General features: G+C 42.0%; 2 protein-coding genes across 3 annotated transcripts in view; one reads left to right on the forward strand and one right to left on the reverse strand.

The window, feature by feature from the left end:
- Positions 1–484: 484 nt before the first annotated feature.
- LOC146632578 (uncharacterized) lies at positions 485–5638 on the reverse strand. 2 transcript variants are annotated; one of them, XM_085354500.1, is made up of 5 exons: positions 4821–5638; positions 3358–3519; positions 3067–3245; positions 2727–2967; positions 485–1288 (listed from the first exon to the last, which is right to left on the reverse strand). In XM_085354500.1, exons 1-5 carry the CDS (start codon positions 5391–5393, stop codon positions 824–826), a joined length of 1620 nt encoding a protein of 539 aa, XP_085210626.1. In that variant the 5' UTR covers positions 5394–5638; the 3' UTR covers positions 485–823. The 2 variants fall into 2 exon arrangements, with proteins under 2 accessions (XP_085210626.1, XP_085210625.1); XM_085354499.1 differs by having other exon boundaries at positions 3358–3525.
- Positions 5639–6594: 956 nt separating this feature from the next.
- Positions 6595–22764, forward strand: part of kctd6a (potassium channel tetramerization domain containing 6a) — a 41996-nt gene continuing 25826 nt past the window's right edge. The window contains exons 1-3 of the mRNA XM_085353391.1: positions 6595–6710; positions 9372–9463; positions 20054–20223. Of these exons, the coding sequence (XP_085209517.1) occupies positions 9437–9463; positions 20054–20223 (197 nt within the window). The 5' untranslated portion in view covers positions 6595–6710; positions 9372–9436. The remainder of the gene's footprint in view (positions 6711–9371; positions 9464–20053; positions 20224–22764) is intronic.

Here is a 22764-nt window from a genome sequence, read left to right on the forward strand (position 1 = left end):
TTTTGGAGATTGTTAGGCATACAGTTAGAGTGGGAAGGTACGGAAACAAAGCCAGGTGTAACCAATCGCTGCCTGCTAGGCCTCACTTGTGCTAATCTGAGACTCTGAAGTGGCCCTAGCCGCTCTATATACAGCTTTTGGATGACTAACATTAAAGTTTTGGTGAATGGAATTTGGCAGTAAATCAATGAACTAGCTTAACAGAGTTTCCTGACAGAGAGCGCTGTTCAATGTTTAGCAGCATCTCATCTTCTGCTACTAAAAGTTCAAAATACTATAAAGAGAATATTTTGGTTTTAATGTGAAAACTTGTGACCGAGTGCAAAACCTTAAAGCACGATCAACTAACAAATAATCAAAACAAAATAACTTTATTCTCATAACGTTTATTTTCTGTTGCTATATTTGACTTTACTAACATAATATTTCAATATCATGTGAAATAATTACTTTAATCTTCAAACTAAAAGAGCAAAAGGCCCAGTGTTTTTACTCTTTTATTCTCTAGGTCATTGTACCTCATCCTGTTGCTGTTCTTGTGATTTGAGCCAAATTTGTTATTTTCCTTTTTAAATCTGAATTTTCTTTAATTTGCTATGAGTTACAATGAAAGGAAGAATTTGTTGATTTTCAGTCATAATTAATCAGCTGTGGGTGTTTTGCTGTTAGTCACATTGGAGCAGTTTTTGTGTTCTTGGGCTCAAACTGAAACATAACATTTATAGTAAAGCTCTTATTACTTTCCCTCTACAGTTACTAACCATGCCAGGGAAGAGGGCGGGGACTCTGTGCTGCTCTCTGATTGGAGGAGGGGCCTGCAGTCTTAAGGAGCTGACAGATCTGATCGTCCGACCTCCGAGTGTCCCTTCAGCAATCCGAGCCTCACAACCACCACCCTCTTCTTTTTCTGCTCCGAGTCCTCATCATCATCATCATCGTCGTCATCCTCCTCCTGCTGCTGCTCCTTCGCCTTTCGTTTCACTCTCTCCTTCCTCTTCTCCTCCTTCCTCTGCTTTTTCGCCCTCTTCTTTCTCTTCTTTTCTTCTTTTTCCTCCTCTGCACGATCCTCCTCAACCTCTTCCTCCTCTTGCATCCCGTCCTGCACTTCCTCTTCAACTACCTCCTCTTCTACTGCCATCACCATTTCCTCCTCTTCCTCCTCCTCTTCATTGTCATCATCTTCCTCCTCCTCATCTTTCTCTTCTTCATCTTCCTCCTCATCTGTCATCACTTCTCCCATCCGTTCTTTCAGTTGCTCTTCTTTAGCGTTCATCCCGGCGTCTCCATCCTGTGTCGATCGATAGAAACAGTCAAAAACAGCGCCCGTGTGGTCAAAAATATCACTTTAAGAGTTTAAAGTATGTTTACAGCTAGCTGGTTGAATTTCATGTTAAATGACCAATCTAACATTTTTCTAAATGTAAACAAATCACATATAAAGCTTGGATTCCCTCGCCCCCACACAGCAATCATCATGAAGTCCATTCATTTGTGCTGAGCAAAGATCTTTGACTGTTTTGTTTAATCTTCCCCACAGCCACTGAATAGTCATGGCAAGAATCGTGGTCTTAAAATAAAAAGGGAAAAACAAAATGAAACTATATTGTATAGAAGTTGAGACGAGCATTAGCACCTCCAAGTGTCGGAGCAGAAAAGGGTGAAAAGTTGCTGCGCCAAGTGGTGGAGTTCAAGTATCTCAGGGTGTGTCTCATGAATGAGGGGAGCAGGGGATTTGTGCACGGGTTTGTTTTTGTGACAAGTTTAAAAACCAAGCTGTAAATTTTCTGGTGGAGCCACATTCCTACCCTCACTTACGTCTACAAGCTGTGGGTACTAACCAAAAGGGTGAGATCCCACATACATGCAGCAGACGTGTCTGCGCTTTCCCTTAGAGATGTGGGAGGGGCTCAAAGTAGAGCCAGCTGAAGGTGTTCAGCATCTGACCAGGATGCCTCCTGGTTCAGAGGTTATGTTATACTGGGAGGAGACCCTGAGGCTGAGCCACGACACATTGGCTTGGGAATGCCTCACTGGTTGTGGTGGCTGGGGAGTGAGAAGTCTAGCCCCCAAGAGCTGGACCAACTAAATGACAAAAAAAATAATAATTGTTTTTTTAAATGCAAGAATGGATGGATGATTTTATACAAGGATGTAGATTAGTCCAGGCCTTTATAATCAAGGACATGTTTATTTTACAGATTCATTAACGCATGTGAACTAACTCATTCACTGCCAGCCATTTTCAAATGGCTGGCAGTGAAACACAACAAGACTTGCACCACATTTTTGTCTCACTGCGCAATCCCTTACGTGCGCAAACCCTGCACCTCCTTGCAGGTCTACTTTTACTGCTGGTGGGCTTCAGTTCAACTTACGTTGACTGCCAATGACGTCTATAGACGTCAATGGCAGTCAACGTAAGTTTTTCAATTGACGTCTATAGACGTCAATGGCAGTGAATGAGTTAAACACATGTCTGGTTAAAAAAAATAAAGCACAGCCCAGAGGACTTCAAACATCCCCGACGTCCTCACAGTACCCGACCCCACAGAGCACCTGCAGGGGTCACATAATCACTGTCTTGAAGTATTTTGGTGGCATGAAGAGTTTCATTTTTAAAACTTGCTTGATTCTATAGTTCACACATTAGTTCAATCTCAGCCACATCGACACAGATTGCATATTTATCTTGTTTTCAGTCCAGCCCTACCGGTGGTGACACTCACCATGTCTTTGCCATTTCGCAGTCTGTGCAGCAGCAACCTGACGGTGTCTTTGTTCTGGCACAGGCCCATAGTGTTGAGGATTTCAAGGGCGGACCCGGAGCAGCCCTGCAGGCGGAGCTCAGCCCCCAGAGCGGCCTGCAGGAAGTTGTTCTTCCAGATGTTCCTGGTGAAGAGAGGGATGGAGAGCGCCACCACAGTCCGTCGCTCCAGCAGCATGAAAGCCTGCTCCTCTGTCAGCTGGCTGCCGAACAAATAAAGAAAATTCAAACTGTTGACCCATGTTTGCTTGGATGAGATGAAGTCTTAGTACTGATGTAAAAACATTCCGAGTCAGACTTACCTGTTGCTCTTGTAGAGGGCATTGATGTCTGGGAACAGTGAGCGGAGGCACGTGGTGACAAGCGGAGCCTTTTCCTGAACCCAGTTCAGACATCGCCGCCAGGGGAAGGACGACAGCGGTTTTTTCCCAGATACCTTCTGATGGAAGGGACTGTCTGACAGTCGCGACAGCGTCTTCATCTAAAACATCACCAGGAAACACAAGAATGCAGGCAGTCACGATTACATAACAAAAACAGCTACCAGTTAAGAAGACATCAAATACGAGATGTCAGGAAGCTTCTTTCCTCACCTCATTTTTCAGCTGTTTGCTCCAGAACTCCATCATGGGTTTCCGGGCACCTTTAGAGGACCAGAGCATTTGGAAAGCAGCTTTGTAGCTGGACTTGCTCACAAGCAGCGCTGCTTTGCTCTTTTTCCCCATCCTGCAACCTGCCGCCTTCTTATCATTCACCTGCGACTACACACACACACACACACACACACACACACACACACACACACACACACACACACACAGTAAGAATGTTTTTAAAACACCAACACACCAATGACAACTTCAAAAAAAAATGTGCTTACAAAAGCATTTCAGTACAAGATTTGTGATTCGGCTTGGAAAATCTGAAGTGGATTTTTTCCACAGTTTTAACAGACAACATTTATCAAGGAAGTAACTGACAGAGAAAAACTGCAGATGGCAGAAATGCAGAAAAAATAAGATGAAATTGCATATTTTGATGGCAGACAGAGACTGTATATAAAGAACAGAAGACATGATGTCACCAACTGGTCAGTGAAGGTTATGAAACCTGCACATATGGTAACAAGTTACCAATTAGAGAGCAAAGCCACCATAAACCATAATCTTATTGTCCCTTTTCCTCACAATGATGAGAAGACTCCAATTTATAAATAAATATCATGATGAATTAAGTAAGAATTGAAACTAACTGAAAAAGCAAAAACTTCTGTGAAGTTTTTATTGAGATCAAACATTACATAAAACAAAGAGTCATTTTCCCCTAGTTTTCCATACACTTTAAATTTTTTATTTATTCATTTATTTTTTTTAAATCAGAGGAGGTGCCCCATGTGGTCCAAGAAAAACAATGTTTTCTTGGACCACATACCCGGAAGTTGCATCCCTCTACTTGCAGCTTTACCTTTTTATCTAAGGCCCTTCCAACAGATGAACATATGCTTCATATGTCTAAAAATAAACCGAAGCTGACTTCTGTCTGTACAAAGGATTCAAACCACTTTTGATAAACTACCAAAACAGTACTCTGAGCCAGGACTCTAGTCTATGGGACAGAAAAGTAGCTATGAAAAGAATATAAAGAAACAACTGCTATGTCCAAAAATGCAAGTGTTTTGCTTTGAAGCACTATTAGCTGCAGCTCAACTAAGGTTAGGCCATACTTTTTGTTTTATGAATTTATACCGCAACACAGTACATTGGGTTAATCAGGTAAGTCGTTTGGGACACAATGGTAATGATAACCTAAGGAAAAAGTAGAGCTCCTTCAGAAGATGGGGGTGAGACTAAAAGGAAACAACTACAAACTCAGGAGCTCATGTTCAAAAACATCAGCAGATTTCACTGTGAAATGCTGCCCCCTGGTGGGAGGGGGGGTAATTGCAAGCGATACCTGTAACCAAAGGGGAAATACCTGCTGCCCTACACGTGCTTATATACACAATAGAGAAGCTGAACTTTCACACCATCTGTCACACACACACACACACACACACCGGTTTAGTCGGAGGCGGCTTCAGCCACAGATTCCGTTTCCCGCTCTGTTTGCGTTTGCATTTGCTCCGGATCACCTGCGCGCACGTCTCGCACAGGAAGGACTTTTCGTGGACCACGCAGCCCGGGAAGGCCCACTGCACAGTTTCCGGGGAGGTGAACGTGTACACCGCCCTCCGGTTGAAGGACCGACCGTGCCGCTCGAACTCGAGCCTGCAGCAGGAGCAGTTTTTGTCCTCCGGCCGCCTCACTCGCCGCGGACCTCCGCGATGGACCGCCTGAGCAGCCAACTGAGAGTCTTCAGTCTTTTGGGGGTGTACTCCGGTCTGTGCCTCCACTTCATTCCCAACAGGGCAGTCTACCTCTGCACCCACAGTGGGTTCTGGAAGCTCCATTTGCAGGGACTCAGAGGGCTGCACCAGGACGCTCTGCACGGGCTCTCCCGGAGGATTGGTGGAAGAGCTCGCCAAGTTTGTGTCTGCAGTGTGGGCATAGTCGTGCTCGTTAGATTCGGCTGAGGGACCCGTTTCCTCATCGTTCCCCGCGTTGGCGTCAGCATTTTCACTCGCCATCATAACTTCAGTCTTCTGTTTGTGGTGAGATACGCAGAGAGAAAAACTCTGTCCGGATCCGGTTCACAGCAGAGGGCTAACGGTGTGAGCTAACGTCAAATCCCGCCAGCGTTATCCTGGAATCGCTGCCCGGCGGAACTCCTCTAGGGGCCTTCACAGATATGTGCGAGAGAAAATCTGGTTGATATTCGGTGCAGTGCAGTGAAAATAAAGGCAGACTTCCAGCTGCAAAAACTCGGCAACAAATGGAAAACAGACGAGCTGAGAGCTACAGGATGTAGTCTCTGATAAATAAAACAGATCGTGTCCCTATTGGGTGACCGGTTGTTCTGTGCGCCCCCTGTGGTGGGAGGTAATTGCTACACTCCCAAGCTCATTATAATCAGAACTGAAAAAATAAATCAGCCACGCTTCCAGTTTAGGGGTCACACCTCCTAACCCACCCAGCCACTTGGGTGTGGCTCTCAGTGTACTGTCCCAGCTTTCATCTTACATCCTGGAAAGTCTCCAGGGCACTTTTGCACAGTCTGCAATGTGAATCCTATTGGCCATGGTAGACTCCTGCCTCTGTGGATCTGCTATTTAAGGCAGATCTGCTATGTGCTGTCTTTTTAAGCTGGCCTTTTCTAGCCACTGATAGGATTTCTTGATATCACCCACTTCCTTTATGTGTCCTCATACCTTTGTCTTCATGCCTTTGTCTTCTGCTGCCTAAGGCATTTTTGAGCAGCTCTTTTCCGGGATGTAGCTTCCTGATGTATTTGTGGACACACTGTGTTTAATTCTAGATTGTGGTTCCAAAATTCACGAATCCTTGCCCTCCCTCTTTCCATTGATTATAGAGACAGAGGGATTCTGGGCTTTGGGTGGAGACCTCTGTGCATTGTGAAGATTTTTCATATTGATATCAGTGGCATCAATCTCCTCCTCCCATGGTCAGCTTAATTATTCTTTCTTTCTTTCTTTCTTTCTTTCTTTCTTTCTTTCTTTCTTTCTTTCTTTCTTTCTTTCAATCATTTAAATATACTTATTTGATTATTTTCTTGACTGGCTTTCACATATCTTGTGTAATTCATATTTAGACTTTGATAGCTCATTTGTTTTCATATCTATCAAGTTCCTTTTTTTATTTCCTGATTCATTCGAGCTGCACACTGTAGGTTTATTGGTTTATTTACATTCTCCACTTTTATTTTGGCAGATCTTACCGGAAGTCTTTAGTATTAATTATGACGGACATACAGGTTAGCTAGCAATAGCTCTAACCTCCATCTGTGTTTGTGGTTGAAGCGGTGGTTGGTAGTGATGAAGCCGTTATAGGTAAGACCCGACTGACTTTTTAAATATATGTTTTTATGAAAGTATCGGTGTGATGCTTTTTTCCCCTTACAGCTATGATGCTAACGAGCTAGCAGGCGTTAGCCGCAGCACACTGGTCAGCTTCAGTGAGATAGATACCAGCCTTCAACTGAACTATGATCACTCATCAGGCCTTTACCTGATTGTTTTCATATCTCAACAAGGTTACATTTAGGTTAGATTTTCGAGGAATATTTGGTCTGGGGAATATCTAAACTTTACCTCTCTAAGTAATTCAGAAATTCTTCAAAAATCTAAATAAATTAAGTAGTAATTATTAAAAACAGACCCAGAATAGGAAATTAGTCAGTGGAATTGCCTGTGTGTTTATCTGCCAAGCACAAAGACTAAAGTGACATTTACAAATCGTTTTTTCACATTGATATGAAATGGAGATATGCAGTTAGTAACTTTTATTCCTGTGCTAATACAGTTAATAGTATTTAAGTATATTTTTATATTTTCCTTTATTAGAGTAAATGTGAGAAATTCACGTTTCTGTCGTCTGTACTTAAGACGTTATTAGGGCTCAAATTTGAGCTTTGGTGAATTTAAAAACCAAATTTTACTCAGTTCGAAATGTTTTAACTTGGTTTGTGGTACAAGGATCAAATTTTGCATGGCTTCATGAAATATAATAACGTTTTTGAACCTGCAAGCTGTAGTTTGTGGTAACTATTGTGATTTGCATACATAAAAATCTGTTTGTCAATCATGAATATGTACATATGAAAAGAAGATGTACAAAGTGTAGCAGAGACTTATGAGACTGAAGACTGCCAGTTTTAATAACCCAAGCATTTGGGAGTCTATGGAGTTGTTTTATTATTAATATTGTTAAATGAATGAGTGGAAAGGCAGTTGGTCTGATAACATACCGGAAGAGGTTTGGAGACATCTAGGGGAGATGGCCGTGTACTTTTTACCAGAGTGTTTAACAGAATCCTGGAGAGTGAGTGGGTGTCTGTGGAATAGAGAAGAAGCCTACTGGTGCATATTTTCAAGAATAAGGGTGATATACAGAGCTGTAATAACTACAGAGGGATTAAGTTGATGAGCCATACCAAGAAGCTAGGTGATGATCAGTGAGCTGCAGTACAGCTTTATGCTGAGAGAGAGCGCTACAGAAGCAATGCTTGCTTTGAGAGTGATGATGAAGAAGTGTAGAGGCGGTCAGAAGGAGTTGCACTGTGTCATTTTGAATATAGAAAAGGAATACGATAGGATGCAAAGAGAGGAATTGCGGTACTGCACAAGGAAGCCAGGAGTGGCAATGAAGAGTGTGAGGGTTGTGCAACACATGTATGTGGACAGCGATACAGTGGTGAGGTGTGTAGTAGGAGTGACAGATGGGTTCAAGGTTGGGGTTGGATTACATCAGGGAAATCTGTGGACTGCGATGTTTGCAGGGACATTGGGATCTTTTCTGAGAGTAGGGTAGCAAGAGAACCTGGAGTGATGGAAGTACAGACAAGTACAGAATTATGAGCCCCTCTATGAAAATTTCATTTTAAGGAGGAGACAAGTGTAACATTGAAGCTGCAATGAGTAGAGATAAAAAGGTGGATGAGTTTACCATCCAAAGCAACAAAGAGTGCACAAGAGGTGAAGACGAGAGTGCTGTCAGGGTGGAGAGGACAGTGAGTGTCAGGGGGGATTTTTCACATTAGGATAGCAGCAAGGGTAAAAGGAAAGTTTACAAGTTGGTAGTGAGACCTGCAATGATGTATGGTTTGGAAGGGGCAGAGTTACAATGCTATTTGTTGAGAGTGGTGTGGATGAACAAGATTAGAAATAAGTACATAATAGGGACAGCTGAGGTTGGAGCAATTTGGTGACAAATTAGAGCAGCAAGGCTGAGATGGTTTGGACATGTGCAGAGGAGAGATACTGGATATACTGCACAAAGGATGGTGATTATGGAGCTGCCAAGCAGGAGAAAAAGTAGAAGACCAGAGAAAAGACTCATGGGCGTAGTTAGGACATATAGAAGGTTGGTGTGAGAGAAGAGGAGGATGCTAGAGATGGTGTGAAATGTAGGCAGATCCCCCGTGGCGACGCCTAAAGGGAGCTGCCGAAAGAACAAGAACAAGAAGAAGATGATTTTAAATGACTGAGTTTATGCCACCTCTGTTTGCTCATCAAGGCTACATTAGCCACTACCACGTCAAGCAAACTATCAGCTGTTGAGTAGCATTGTAGGTAATGTGGGTGCCTGAATATGACAGGAAGGAAGAATGAGTGGACTAAGAAAACCTCTGCAGTGCTGCTGCAGTCATTTTGAACCACACCAAATTAAAATTAAACATAGGAGAAGCAGTGTTTGGAGATTTTCAGCCTTTCAGCCACAGCTGGGTCTGATTTGTGATTTTAAAACGTAATCACGGCTCATTAAGATGCTGTTTGAGTTCCATTAATCAGTCGCCGTGTGAGCTTCATTCATCTGATTTAAGAAACGCATCTCTTCCCCTTTCTTACCGGCTGGCCGTGTGCATAGGACATGTCGGCAAACTCGAGACTAATCAGCCTCGATTAGTCTTCCTGATCGTGACGGCCGCTGCATCAGCTTGTTGCTCGTCTCCATGGCAACCATCTCACAAGCTGTTCGCCCTCTTGTTGCAGGTGTTTGTGGAAACTGAGAAATGATCTTCTCGACCACCTGAACTAAGACGAAACATTGACTGCAGATGGAGAATGGAGACCTGGGTCACATGGTGGGTAGTAACCGGTTTTAATTTTATAACACAATATGATTTCTTTTATAATATCCAGTATTTAAAAGCATTGCCATCACATTAGCCAAAAATTACCATAAGAGAAAAGTAATGCTGTCAGTGATGAGGTGCATGACCAAAAGCTCAGGATATTATTTTTATTAGTATTTTTCATAAGAAGGCGTTTACTGGTTTATTGTGGCTCATTTTTCTGTCAGGACTATATAGAATATGAAACTGTTAACTGTTATCTGAATAAATAAATAACTAAAACTACAATAAAGTAAGATCATGAAAATAATAAGTTAATCCACACAAACTCCATTTAGACTTTGTCTTTCAAACTTTGTAGTGCAAATTATTCTGTCATGAAGGAAAAACACCAGTTAAGAGGCACTTTGGCTTGCTGTGCACAGGCTTGTCATTACTTACTGTTATTTTAATGACAAATCAGTGCAGCAGCTAAGAGGTTCCTAGACTATAGGAAGACTCGCTAATCAGCAGTTTAGAATGATGACACTCTGGAGAAAATTCAATTCATTTTTGTTTTATATAGGGCCAAATCACAACAGTTCCCTTGATGAGAGGCGAAGAAAATATCTGTTTTCATCTCTCTTTCTAAAAAAACCCCAAAAACTAAACAAAGTACAAAAAACCTTTTGTTCATCAGTTACACATGAAGATCAGATCATCCTCTGTACCGCTGGAGTGGTGAGAGATTTGTTTTGACAAGTTGTAAAACAACCTGGTGCTGAATGCCCAGAAGACAGTGGAGATTATTGTGGACTTCAGGAAGCACACAGCCCGACTCCCCCCCCCCCCCCCCCCCCCCCCCCCCCCCCATCATCCTGACTGACACCCCCATCACCTCTGTGGACTCATTCCGCTTCCTGGGTACCACCATTACCCAGGACCTGAAGTGGGAGCCCACCATCACCTCCGTCATCAAGAAAGCCCAGCAGAGGATGTACTTCCTGAGGCAGCTGAAGAAATTCAACCTGCCAACACAGACGATGATGCAATTCTACACTGCAATCATCGAGTCCATCCTCACCTCCTCCATCACCGTGTGGTACGCTGGAGCCACTATCAGGGACAAACAGAGACTGCAGCGTGTTGTGCGCTCTGCTGAGAAGGTGATTGGCTGCAGACTCCCATCTTTGCAGGACCTGTACACCTCCAGGACACTGGGGCGTGCAGCTCGGATCTCAGCTGACCCTTCTCACCCTGGACACAGTCTGTTTGACCTGCTCCCTTCAGGCAGGAGGCTCCGGTCCATTCGCACCAGAACCTCTCGCCATAAGAACAGTTTCTTCCCCTCTGCTGTTGGACACATGAACAATAACCGTATGACTGTTCCCACCACTAACACATGACCCTACGCTGTGTTCACTGCATCATTCCATGTTTGGCACTGATCACCACCTGCACTCATGTATATATCTATCTACTTAGCACTTTTAATTCTTATTCTTATTTTTTTTTATTTATTTATTTTTTCATGTCTATTTAAGCGTAATTTATGACAGTATGTTTGCACTGAAGCACCGCAGCAATTTCCTAATGTTGTAAACCTGCTCAACATTTTGGCAATAAAACCCTTTCTGATTCTGATTCTAAAACGCAAGTTTTCAAATGGAGAAAACGATCAAAAATCAATGTTAAATTTATGAGAAAATATCTGATGAGGCATATTTCAAGAGTGAAGCTGAAGTATTTTGAGAAGCTTAGAATAAAGTCATCATTTTGGAGGAACAGACTCATTTTAAGAAGAGGAGCGGTGATGTTTTGAAAATATAAAGTCACAGAACAGTGTTTCACAAATAGTTTATTATTTGTGTGTGGGTATTGTTACGTAAAGCAGTTTCACCCCAGTTCTTTTTTATTCCTTGGGCCTCCAGAGACTACACCGGACTCAGTAGTCATTTCACAAAACCTTTATTCATCTTCAGTTACGCACGCATCTTCTAGAAGGGGAGATGTGCAAGGCCGGTGTCCCTCTGCAGATCATCACTTCTTTGTTTGTTACAACCAGTTTTATAGAAGCGACCCTATCATGTGTTGTAAACTCTTTGTTTGTGTATGTATGCGCGAGCACGTGAGTGCCTGTGTATGCGCATACCTGTGTGTGTATGTGAGTGCACGTGAGAGACTGTGCGTCTCTGTATATGTGACGTCCTGTAGGTCATAAAAGTCCATCTCCCCTCACCCAAACTACACCAAATTCCTCTACAAAACATACAAAGCATAGCTGACAGATTACAAGCACTGAGACCCCCACTCTGCATCCACTGGGCCATTGGCCTCTTGTTGTCTTACTTTTACAGCTAAGCATGTGAAGGGTCTCCTGCAAACCTACTTCTAAGTTGTGACAATTATAAGCTTTTATTACATTCAGGGACAATGGGTAACAGACTTCTCCTCTCTATACTATCTGTTCCATACAGTCCTAGCATCCCCCAACTGTAGTTTCCTGTTTCCTTTTATGGCAGGCAGACCCCCAGTGTCAATAAATTCCTCTCCCTCTACACAATTACCGTATTTCCCGGACTACAAAGCACACCTGAATATTAGCCGCACAAGCTAAAATCAGGGGAAAATCCTGTTTTGTACATACATTAGCCGCACCTGACTAAAAGCCGCAGGTGTTTCAATGTTGACTTATCATATGTAAGAGAATATGCACAAAGGGAATTGTCAGGAAAGAGATGGCTGTTTGGAGACACACCCCTTTTATTAATATTTTGAAAAACAAGTTATGGGTACATATTTGCACGTGTAGTACATAACAGTAGCCTATAGCACACCAGGAAAATAGATTCAGACTACCTTTTAGGCTCAGGTGCAGTGACACGGCTTTAACAAGAAGAAAAGTCAGTCAGTCATTCACCACCATCTTTCTCTTCTTCCTGCGCTCTAAAACCACCAAAGTCCTCTTCTCCAGTGTCGGATACAAACAGGCTCAGGATGGCTTCGTCATCCACTCTCCGCTTCTCTCCTTCGTTGTCACTTTCAAAACCAAAGAAATCCTCGTTGTCAGTGTCAGAGTCGAACACCCTCTGAAGGGCCGTGGCGGTGTCCTCCTCTCCATCATGCAGCAGTCCAGCCCTTCAAAATCCGTTGGTGATCGTGGATGTTTTCACACTTTTCCACGCTGTCAGAATCCACCGGTGGAGTTGGGCATAACTTGCTTTTTGCAAGTTTATCGCCGCTCATCATCCACGCCTCCCGCTGAACGCGTAGTGCTACTTTGAAGTTTGTTTTTCGCGCTACTTCGTACGGCACTACGTTGCCTGGCGGACGGACATGTGACTAACATACCACTCTTGAACCCCGATCCTTCCGCCAGGCAACGTAGTGCCGTACAACAGCAGAACAAACAAAACAAATCGTCTTACGATATGACAAAAATCATGGACAATCCATAGAAAAGCCGCACCTGACTAAAAGCCGCAGGGTTCAAAGCTTGTGCAAAAAGTAGCGGCTTATAGCCCGACAATTACGGTACACACACTCAGGCCTATAGCTAAATCAAACTGAAACACACTTCCCTATTTCTCTGATCTACTGCTGGACCCTCTCATCTAAGCAAATTTAACACATTATATTCTAATAATAGTTATCTTGTACTCACAGTATGCACACAATGAATTTTTAATATTATGTGCATAAGGTATGAATGTAAATGAACAGCACATCAGGAGGATAGAAAAAGTGTCAGGAAGTGGACACCCCAAGAAAGAGAAAGCAAAATTAAAAAAAAAAATCAACATAGATTTCTTTGCTTCCTGTTTCCACTTCTACTTCTTCTATACCTGGTTCCCTGTCTCTGTGTGTCAGCGGAGCTTCTTCTTCTAGTTATCAACTAATTGTTTTTTTTATATAATATCTTATAGTATTTTAAAAAATGACCGTTTCTGGGTCTGAAAAGTGAAGCCAACAGGGAAATATCTATTGTTTATAATGGCCACCATGCCCTGACTCATCATGCCCTGACTCATTTCAGGTCTGATTGAACAATGAGTCCATTTTGTAAATTTTGGTCATTCAAAGTTTCAGAAAGGAGGATTATCCAGGCTGTGTTCAAGCTATGTGTCAGTGTGTGGTTTCTACTACTAGTGGCTACTATAAATACATCATAATAAAACCCCCCAGTGGCTGTGTCTTTGTTCATTGATCTAGTAGGATTTAAAGAAGTCCTATCATGTGTGAAATTGAGGCCAGTATACAGCTATATTAAGTATACCATCCAGTACTAAATGGGCAGAGACTGAGATGAAGCATAGACATGATTTTATATGATTCCGTATTCAGTTTATTCAGTTTCACATTTGTTTGCTCAGTTGTAGATGATCAGTGCATTTGAACCTACCACTGTGCTTATATTTCCTCCCGAGGGAGCTGTTTGTGTAGCACATGGTCTGGACTTGACCAGTTTTTCTGGACAAGCAACAAGTCCTCATAAGGAAATTATTGTAAATCAGATCTGTTTGTCTGTCTTTTTTTTTTTTTTTTTGGTATGCAGCCATTTTGCTGTCCAACCTGTCCTTCTCTCTGCTAGCCTTTCACCAGCCAAACATGTCTGGCATTTGAATGATGGCACCTCTGTCCTTTTCTCTTTGTGTGATCTTTTTCTTGTCTTTTTTTGTGTAGATATTTTGGGGTTTCCTCACTCTGGTCATGACCTTCAGAAAACTATCCGAGGATAAGAACAAGGGAGATATGTTAAGCTGATGAAAATTGGTGCTTTCAAACCTTTTACTGCAAAATTCAGACACTTTAGTGTTTTAGAAATGATTTAATATTACAGATTATTGTAGTGTTGTGTCAAAAAACTAAAATCAAAGACCAAATTTAGTCAATCCAAACTCTCAAGCTGGTGCTAATATATTTGAAAAACATTGGAGTTGTAGCTTCAAATTCCAGTTTATTGAAAATCACTTTCAAAAAAAACTCTGAGAATATAGACAGAAATTGTCAAAAAGGTCCCCTGGGGTATTAAACTGTAGACACATGGACCCCTCCAGACCCACAGGGGCTTTCGCTTCAATTCAGAGAATGGTTTATTAGGCTTAACCTTTTCCACTCCCCCTTAAAATTCCAGTCCTGATGTCATCTCTGGCATGTGTTCAGCTCAGAAAATCCAGTATTTTCCAGTTCTGTGTTTACCACCATTAGCGGGTCACAACGACCTGAAACACTCCAGTACCTCACTCCTCTGCCGAACTATCACCTATCAAAGCAGCACATGTGCTCTCCATCCTCCACTATGTTCAAAGCCAATTAAATGGCATAAAGGAAAATCCAGATAAAGTACACAAAATACACACATAAAATTCGACTTTGGTAGACCTCCAAAACTTAAAATACTGATTACCTGTGCTCAGAAAACCACGTGTGTTGTGAGATAAAATGCAACACTCCCACAATTTGTAAGGCAATACATGAGGACTATAATAAAGTGTTGAGTAGTGCCAATCCATGTGACGCTTCATTGTTTAATGTTGATCTCAACCTCAAACTTGTTAAACAGTGTTTCCTACTTTTCCAGTACTTTTCTTTAGTAGAAGGGTCAAAGGTCAAAGTTATAATTATGTAATGCTCAACCGCAGGTTATATCATTCTAGTTCAGGGGTGGGTCACATGATAAACTGGTACTCTTGGGAAAGGCCTCATCAATAAGTTAAACTCAGTTCTGCTCAAATACAGTTTTATCTCTTTATAAACTACTACTGATAGGTGTAGAGCTGGCTTGGCCCTGACTTATCAAAGAATTAAGAAAGCGGAACCGGCTGTTCAAACCCCCACAAGGCTGCCTGCTGGGATTGAAACGATGGGAAGAGGCGCGAGTTTCTCAAAATGGGCTCATTGAGTGCAGCACGTATAAGATCTTGGAAAGGCTACGGCTGCTGTGAATACTCAGAATAAGATCTCTGACTGCAGACTGGATACATCTCGGAAGGGCTAGCTCGGAATAACATCTCTGAGCGCAAATTGGATGACATCTCGGGGAGGCACACTGTCGTGAGTTCTCAGAATCGGCTCCTTGAGCACAAGAAATGACAACATCACAGAACGCAAGTATGGCGAAGCTCGCGGCTCTCCAACGGGAGATTGAGGGACCAGTGTTGGACTGTAGAACTGCTTTGAAATTCATATGAGCTGTTCGCACTAAAGTAAAAGGCACCATCACTTCATGCGGATACCCTCTCGGCGCCAGCTGCGGTCGCAAGGCTGGAGCTGAACAACAACACCCTGATAACGACTGTGTTTAGATTGTTCCTTCCCATTCCATGCAAAGCCACCTGGGTTGGCTGGAAGACTGTTTACTTAGCCTAGCAGGGCGAAGGACACTGTCTCAGCTGAACTCTGGACACGGACACACATACATATACACTGATATGCACACACTCATCCCCCGTCCCTTTCCAAACGCCTTCGACGCTTATTCCTTTCCGATGCTGACGGTGGATCAAGGAGACCAGAGCACGCGACGAATCCTACTTCCGGGTCTAAAGTAGTCTGCGTTTAATATGGCTTTTGTGTTGTTAACATGTTTAATGTTATGTATTTTCTTCTATTTGATCTCAAAAAGCTCCTAAAACAGTCAAATTCAAATTCAAATTTTATTTGTCACGTACACAGTCATACACAGTACGATATGTAGTGAAATGCTTGGACAACTGCTCGTGACCTAAAGAAAACAAAAAAGGAAAGGCTATGAATAAGATAGGAAATAAATATGAAAAATTAAAAAGGGTAAATTTAACTAGGAAGGAATAAAATATAAATTAAGGTTAAAAATGAAATAACTGTACAACACAAATTAGAATGAAAGGTAAATTTAACTGGGAAGAATAAGATAAAATATATAAATTAAAGTTGAAAATAAAATAACTGTACAACAAAATACACAATACACAATATAGAACTATATAAGAATGTATGAAGAAATCTAAATATAAATAAATATATACACAATAACAGCAGCTGTACAAGTATTAACTGGAAATGAAGAATATAGTGACCAGTGTTGTGCAAAAACAATGTCCAGAAAGTCCAGTGTGTGTGTAAGAACCATATGTGTGGGTCAGTACTGTGTGGTGGTGTGATTGAGAGACCGTATCGCCTGCGGGAAGAAGCTCCTCCTCAGTCTCTCTGTGTTGGTCTTCAGGGAGCGGAATCGCTTTCCTGACCTCAACAGAGAGAACAGTCTGTTGTTGGGATGGCTGAGGTCCTTCACGATCTTCCTGGCCTTAGTCCAGCACCGCCTGCTGTAGATTGAGTGCAGGTCAGGGAGCTCGGAGCGGATGGTGCGACCACTGTTGACCTCCCTCGGCTTTTATTACCGCTAATCATTTATTTAAGCTCAGTTTTTAAAATCTTAGGATGTAACTACAGCCCATCCCATGCAGCAGTATATGAATGACTAACCTCGTATTATGGATGGATTATCTCAGTTGTTCTCCTGGCTGAAGTTTGGTCCTTTTACAGCATCCTGCCATGCGATTACATTTGTTCCTGACCACCGAGAACACTCACGTTAACTTTTATCGAGTGGGAAAAAAAGTTAGCTTGTTTATATTATGCTAACATAGCTGTGTCGCTAGCGGTCACGTAGCAAATCATTATATACCAGCTAGCCCAACTTCAGTAACCCTACAAACGTCACTGCTGTTTAGTTTTCTGTCTTCATTTATGCTGGAAGTGATAGCAGAGCTGTACGTTTTAATTTGTTTCCAAAACCCTGCAGTCAGGACATGCTATATTGTATTTAGATAGAAGCTAGCAAGCTAACTCCCTGCTAACTTCTAACGCCGTTAAATGTCATAAATTCCGTTTTCATGGATGCCTGGATGTTAAACTCAATTGTTACACCTGGTAGAGCAGAACGCTGATCATTTTATTAAAGATGAAAGACTTTAGACAGTTTTTCAACTCTCAGTAATGCCATAGTGATCGTTTGATATATGGACCTGCAGCGGAGTTTAGACCCAGACACGGCTAGTGACGTCAGACTGAACAACCGGATTCCTTTCCGATGCTGACGGTGGATCAAGGAGACCAGAGCACGCAGGCCCGGATGTACTGTCTAACTCGGCTGTCTCTCACCCTTTACCCACCCCTGTTGCTTGTCATGTGTTTCTTTGGTGTATTAAGGTTTTTTTTCATGTGCTATGTGCAGAGGTGTTTTTTTTTTTTTCTGTTCTCAAACTGATCTCCCTGTTCGAGCTCAGTCTGGGGGGAGTTATTTTTTCCTCCTTATCTTTTCTCATGTGGTGCATTTTTCATTGTTATACCTCTCTGACCTGTCTTCCCCATGTGATGTTTTGTGTAATGTATGTATGGTCGGAGGGTAAGATGGCGCCGCCATTGCGTGCAATAGGTTGGCAGCCTTATGAAACTTCCCCTTGTGGGATTAATAAAGGTATATAAAATCAGACATTACAATTAGGTGATTAAAAATGTGATCAACATTCTAAAAAAGAGCTGTGAATAAATTGCGCTGAAGTTTTGTTTTGTTTTTGATTTTTTTTTTCTTCTTTTTTTTTTTTTGTTCTTGTTCAGTGAAAGAAATCTAGTCTGTTTTGGGCTTGAACAAGTAGATATAAGCCAGGTTCAATATTTGATGTCAAAATATAAAGGATAGACACATCACCAGCAAATGTGAGACCAGTCTTCAAGTCTGCATCTGAGAGTTGAGCAATGTCCGTGTCTGTCTTCTGTTTTGTCTCATACTCTTTATAGCACTTTGCCCAGGCTGAAACAGCTCGCAGCTGTGTGGTAGCCTAGGTCATCATGTTCAGTCTCATGCTCATGTTCTCCTGATTTTCATGCATATTAGGCCTGTTTTCACTGTTTAACCCCTTGAGTCTGCATGGGACTGAAAATCTAGGTACAATTAGGGCTGTGCGATATGACCAAAATCTCATATCCCGATACAAAACATCTATCATCCCGATAACGATATAAATCACAAAAATTTTACATTTTATGTACATTCTGAGAATCGCGGGCATCTCGACTTGCGTAAAGTGTTTCCAGCTGGGCGTCGTGTACCTGGAGTCGAGTGTTTTAACCGAAGCATGAAACTATACATTTTTAGACATAAGTTGTAACAGCCGCCGTTTTCTTTGTGAGTATTTATTACACGGCGTGCTGCGGGGAAAAGCCTGTTCTAACATTTTAGTCTAAGGTTTATTTTTTTAGCACCTGGCGGCTCTTTTTTGCTTCTCATCCGTAAGTAGGGATGGGTATCGTTTAGGTTTTATCCGATACCGGTACCAAACCGGTACTTTTGAAACGGTGCCGGTGCTTAAACGGTGCTCGAACCGGTACTTAAAGAATGGAGAACACACACTTTATCCAAAAACCTCTCATGTTTAGCTGTTTCCCTCTTTTTCTTTGGTCATTTTAGCCTTTTTGGCCAGGGTGAAGGGAGCATCTGCCATCAAACAAGAAGACAGCCACATGTAACTATGACGTGTTTGCTAGTTCACCTTACCTGCATTAATGTAATAACGTGGTTAGCCTACTCAACGTAAATTACACACCAACAACATAAAGCTACTCACGCAGAGAAGAACGGCTGCTGCTGCCATCATCATCCGTCATCATTTCTGCTACACTGGCAGGGCTAGGGGCCAGGACTCTACTCTTCGGGTTTTTGGGGGATGTTGCTAACTCCGGGTCCAATAACAGGCACCACACCCGCAGTAGATGTGCTCGGTGTGAGCTCTTGCAGCAAGCTATCAAATACGGCGCATTTCTCGGCTTTAAAAGCCCCCGCTATGCGTCGCCAGTTGTTTCATCAGATTCGAGGTGTTACCTCCTTTGCACAGTATCACCTTAAAGCACTTGTTGCAGGCTGTTGAGTTTGCATCTTTTGCTGTGAAGTACAGCCAGACTTTGACCGCTTCGCTTTGGGCATTTTTAATCTGTAGCTCTGCTCTAAAAGAACGTACGTACCTGGGCCCGCCTACTACGCTCGCAAACGTAAAACGATTGGCTAGAATCCAAAGTGTATGACATCTCAGGGGAAAAAAGCACCGAAATGTGCGCTGCTTTTCGGTCTGGTTACTACCGTTTATGTCAGAACCGATACCGGTACCCATCCCTATCCGTAAGTATTCTGCGTACTCTTTTATGTGATTAAGTTTATTTTGAAAAGTCAACAGGATCTTGAGCTTTATTCCAAAAGTTTTATGTGGAAGATAAACAAGCGGACACGCGATGGTTTTACCGTCGTTGTTGCTAACGACAACGCATAAAAACAGTCGCTTGTCCGTCCGTAGTGTGGTTATATTAAATATAAGAGAAAGAGAGAACTTTAAGAAATTAGTATAGCCACTACAGTGACCATCAAAACGGTGAAAACATATTACTGTAAAGAGTTTATTTTGCGACACCACGAAACAAACGATAGCGTAAAATGAAATGATAGACGTTTTTATATCGTTATCCGATATATATCGTTATATCGAACAGCCCTAGGTACAACCCTAGTGAGAAGTCACAATGTCTGCTGTGGAAAAAAACTGCCATTGACAAAAGCCTTGAGTGTTATCTCTGCCTACCTACTTTGTCCAGATGGGGGAGCCAGTTACTCTGAATGTGGGCGGCTGTGTGTATAGCACATCCCTGTCTACGCTACAGCGCTACCCAGACTCTATGCTGGGAGCCATGTTCAGAGGTGACCTCCCCACTGTCAGGGATGCGCACGGGAACTACTTCATTGACCGTGACGGCCCACTGTTTCGGTGAGTGAGATGGGTTTTTTATTTTAACTTCTGCAGTTGATTGATGAGATGCAATGCAGTGCTGTTGAGGACCTGGCCAAGTTTCAAGAGGTTTGATAATAGACCCTGTGCATGAGAAAATGCTAACTTCCTGGTTTGAGACCGGATGTGGGGTTGTACATTTCCGGTAGCTTTACTTTGTGGTCAATCGCTACTGCGAAGATATACTCCAAAATCATGTCCAAAACTCGAAAACGGAAAGATCGCGTTAAGTTACAAAGAGCAGAAGGTGGGAACACTCACCACTGTTGTGTCATAAAAAATCTAATGATCAATTTTGACGTTTAAAGAGTTTAGATCGATCAGTTGTTTACATCACTCAACACAAGCAGAACTGCATTACAAAATCAGAAGACACATCGTCCACATTCAGAAGCACATCTGTATAGTGACTGGTCTTATGATTTAAACAGGCAAATGTTCAGCATTCAAACTACAGGTGAACAATAGTCAAACCAGATGTTTCCCCATTATGTCGATATCAGCTAGTCAAGTACACACCTACACAGCATGTTAACAAACCGTGAAAAAAAGCCACACAAAAAATGAATTATTGCTGGTAAGGGTTTCTATACATTAGTATTTACGAAGGGTATGTTGTGACTTACCTTCAAAATTACAGTGGTCCCTCGCTATAACGCGGTTCACCTTTCACCTCGGTGTTTCGCAGATTTTTTAGTGCAGGTTTGCATGTTTTTTTTACATCACATTGTCCTGCATCCTGATCGCTGCAGACGATCTCCTCCGTGACGTCTCTCCTGTACAGTACAGAATCGCTGCATCGATCGCTAGCAGTGTGACTCTGAAGTGCAGTACTGTATGTCGATGAAAAAAATAAAATTGGCTACTTGATTTCACCTATCGCTGGTTACTTTTAGAACATAACACCCATGATAAATGAGGGACTGCTGTTTACAGATACTGAGAAATATAAAATTTGAATCCCTTTTCTGTTTTGCTCTGAGGCGCGGGGGGGAAAATATCGACAAGTCGATGAACATCATTTACAGATATATTGGGTAAATGCCCAAGACATCTATAGAAATGTAAATCGCCGCTTGGTTCATTCATTTGCTTAACTTGTTTTGGACCGTAAACAAGGCACGAATAGGACACCGGAAACAAAGCTCCCCACAGGAGTTTCCGCACCTGAAGTAGCATATGCTAACGTGCACATAGTCTATTGATTCTCAAGTAGTATCACTATCAGGAGTTGAGGTAATTTCCATGGGAACGCAGTCATTGTTAACAGAATCTGTGGCCTGTTAATCATTAAATTCCTGTGGTATTCTCTACCATAGCTATTTGCATCTGTGGTTCGAACTTTGGCCCCAGAAGTTATGTGAAGTCATACTTTTCGGCACTGGCACCAGTGTATCCTTGGTGGAAACTGCTTCTAGATTGGGCAGCAGCACTATATGAGTGGAAAAAGGGACATTAAGGCTGTGTCAGCTGAGATTAAATGGATAACATGGCAAGTGGTAGTCTGCTGGAAAGTCACCATTCAAATGAATGTCCAAGCTATCCTGTTATAAGTACAGGAAATTTCAAGACACTAATCTTTAAATATAAAAATTTGAAATCTATCATAACACTGATACCCTCAACCAAATAGTTCTTAAATGTTTTATTTTTAGGGTCTTAGAGCTCATAAGAAGCTTTTAGAGCATGCACTGGACTAATTGTGCACATTAAAAAAAAAAAATCTTTTATGTATACGGAGTATACAATAGTATGTTCCTGGCCCTGTGCTGGGAAAATATATATGATATACAGTTAGAAAAAATGTTACCGTGGCAACCCACTACATAGCTCTTCTTCCGTCTTCAGCTGCCAGGTGCAACACATTAAGTTTCTAGTCAGCTGTAATTTTTCATGCAATGTAAAACATTTTTTAGTTTCATATACAGTTTTATATGATAAAACCTGTGCATTCTGAATGTCTTATGTAACACTGAAGCGCTAATGAATTAATACAGGCTAGGTATTGAGTGAAATATCAGGTTATTATTAATCAGAAGATTTAGGAATGCTACTGGAGCTGATAGGCAGTAATTAATAAATACACACAACACAAAATGCTTTTGCAGGTACCATGTATTTAACCGAAACCAAAGAAAAATAACAAGAAAAGAAAAGGAAAACTTAAATAATCACTCCTGCTGCAGCTATTCAATTAATCAAAAACCCAGTGGGGGTGCACAAAGACAAGCAAATTCTTATTCTTATTCTTATACCAGGCAATATAGATTCTCAAAAAAGTTCCCCATAAATAACACATGTTAACATCAAAAACACTGATCCACACTGAAGAGGAGGAAGTCCATGAGTTTTATCTGAATGTCCATGAGAGATGTCAAAGCGCTATTGTCCATAAACGGGGGAATGGTGTGTATGATTGCGGAAATCAGTGTATTCGGAAAATGGGCACAGAGCATCGTCTTTGATAACTTCCTACCAGTCCAGTGGAAGCTTCAATGCAGAATGATTCCTGCTCCTAGC

This window comes from Diplotaxodon limnothrissa, linkage group LG5, assembly GCF_057381915.1.
Source record: "Diplotaxodon limnothrissa isolate DT_005_m linkage group LG5, D_limnothrissa_male_GT1.1, whole genome shotgun sequence".
Lineage (NCBI taxonomy): Eukaryota > Metazoa > Chordata > Actinopteri > Cichliformes > Cichlidae > Diplotaxodon > Diplotaxodon limnothrissa.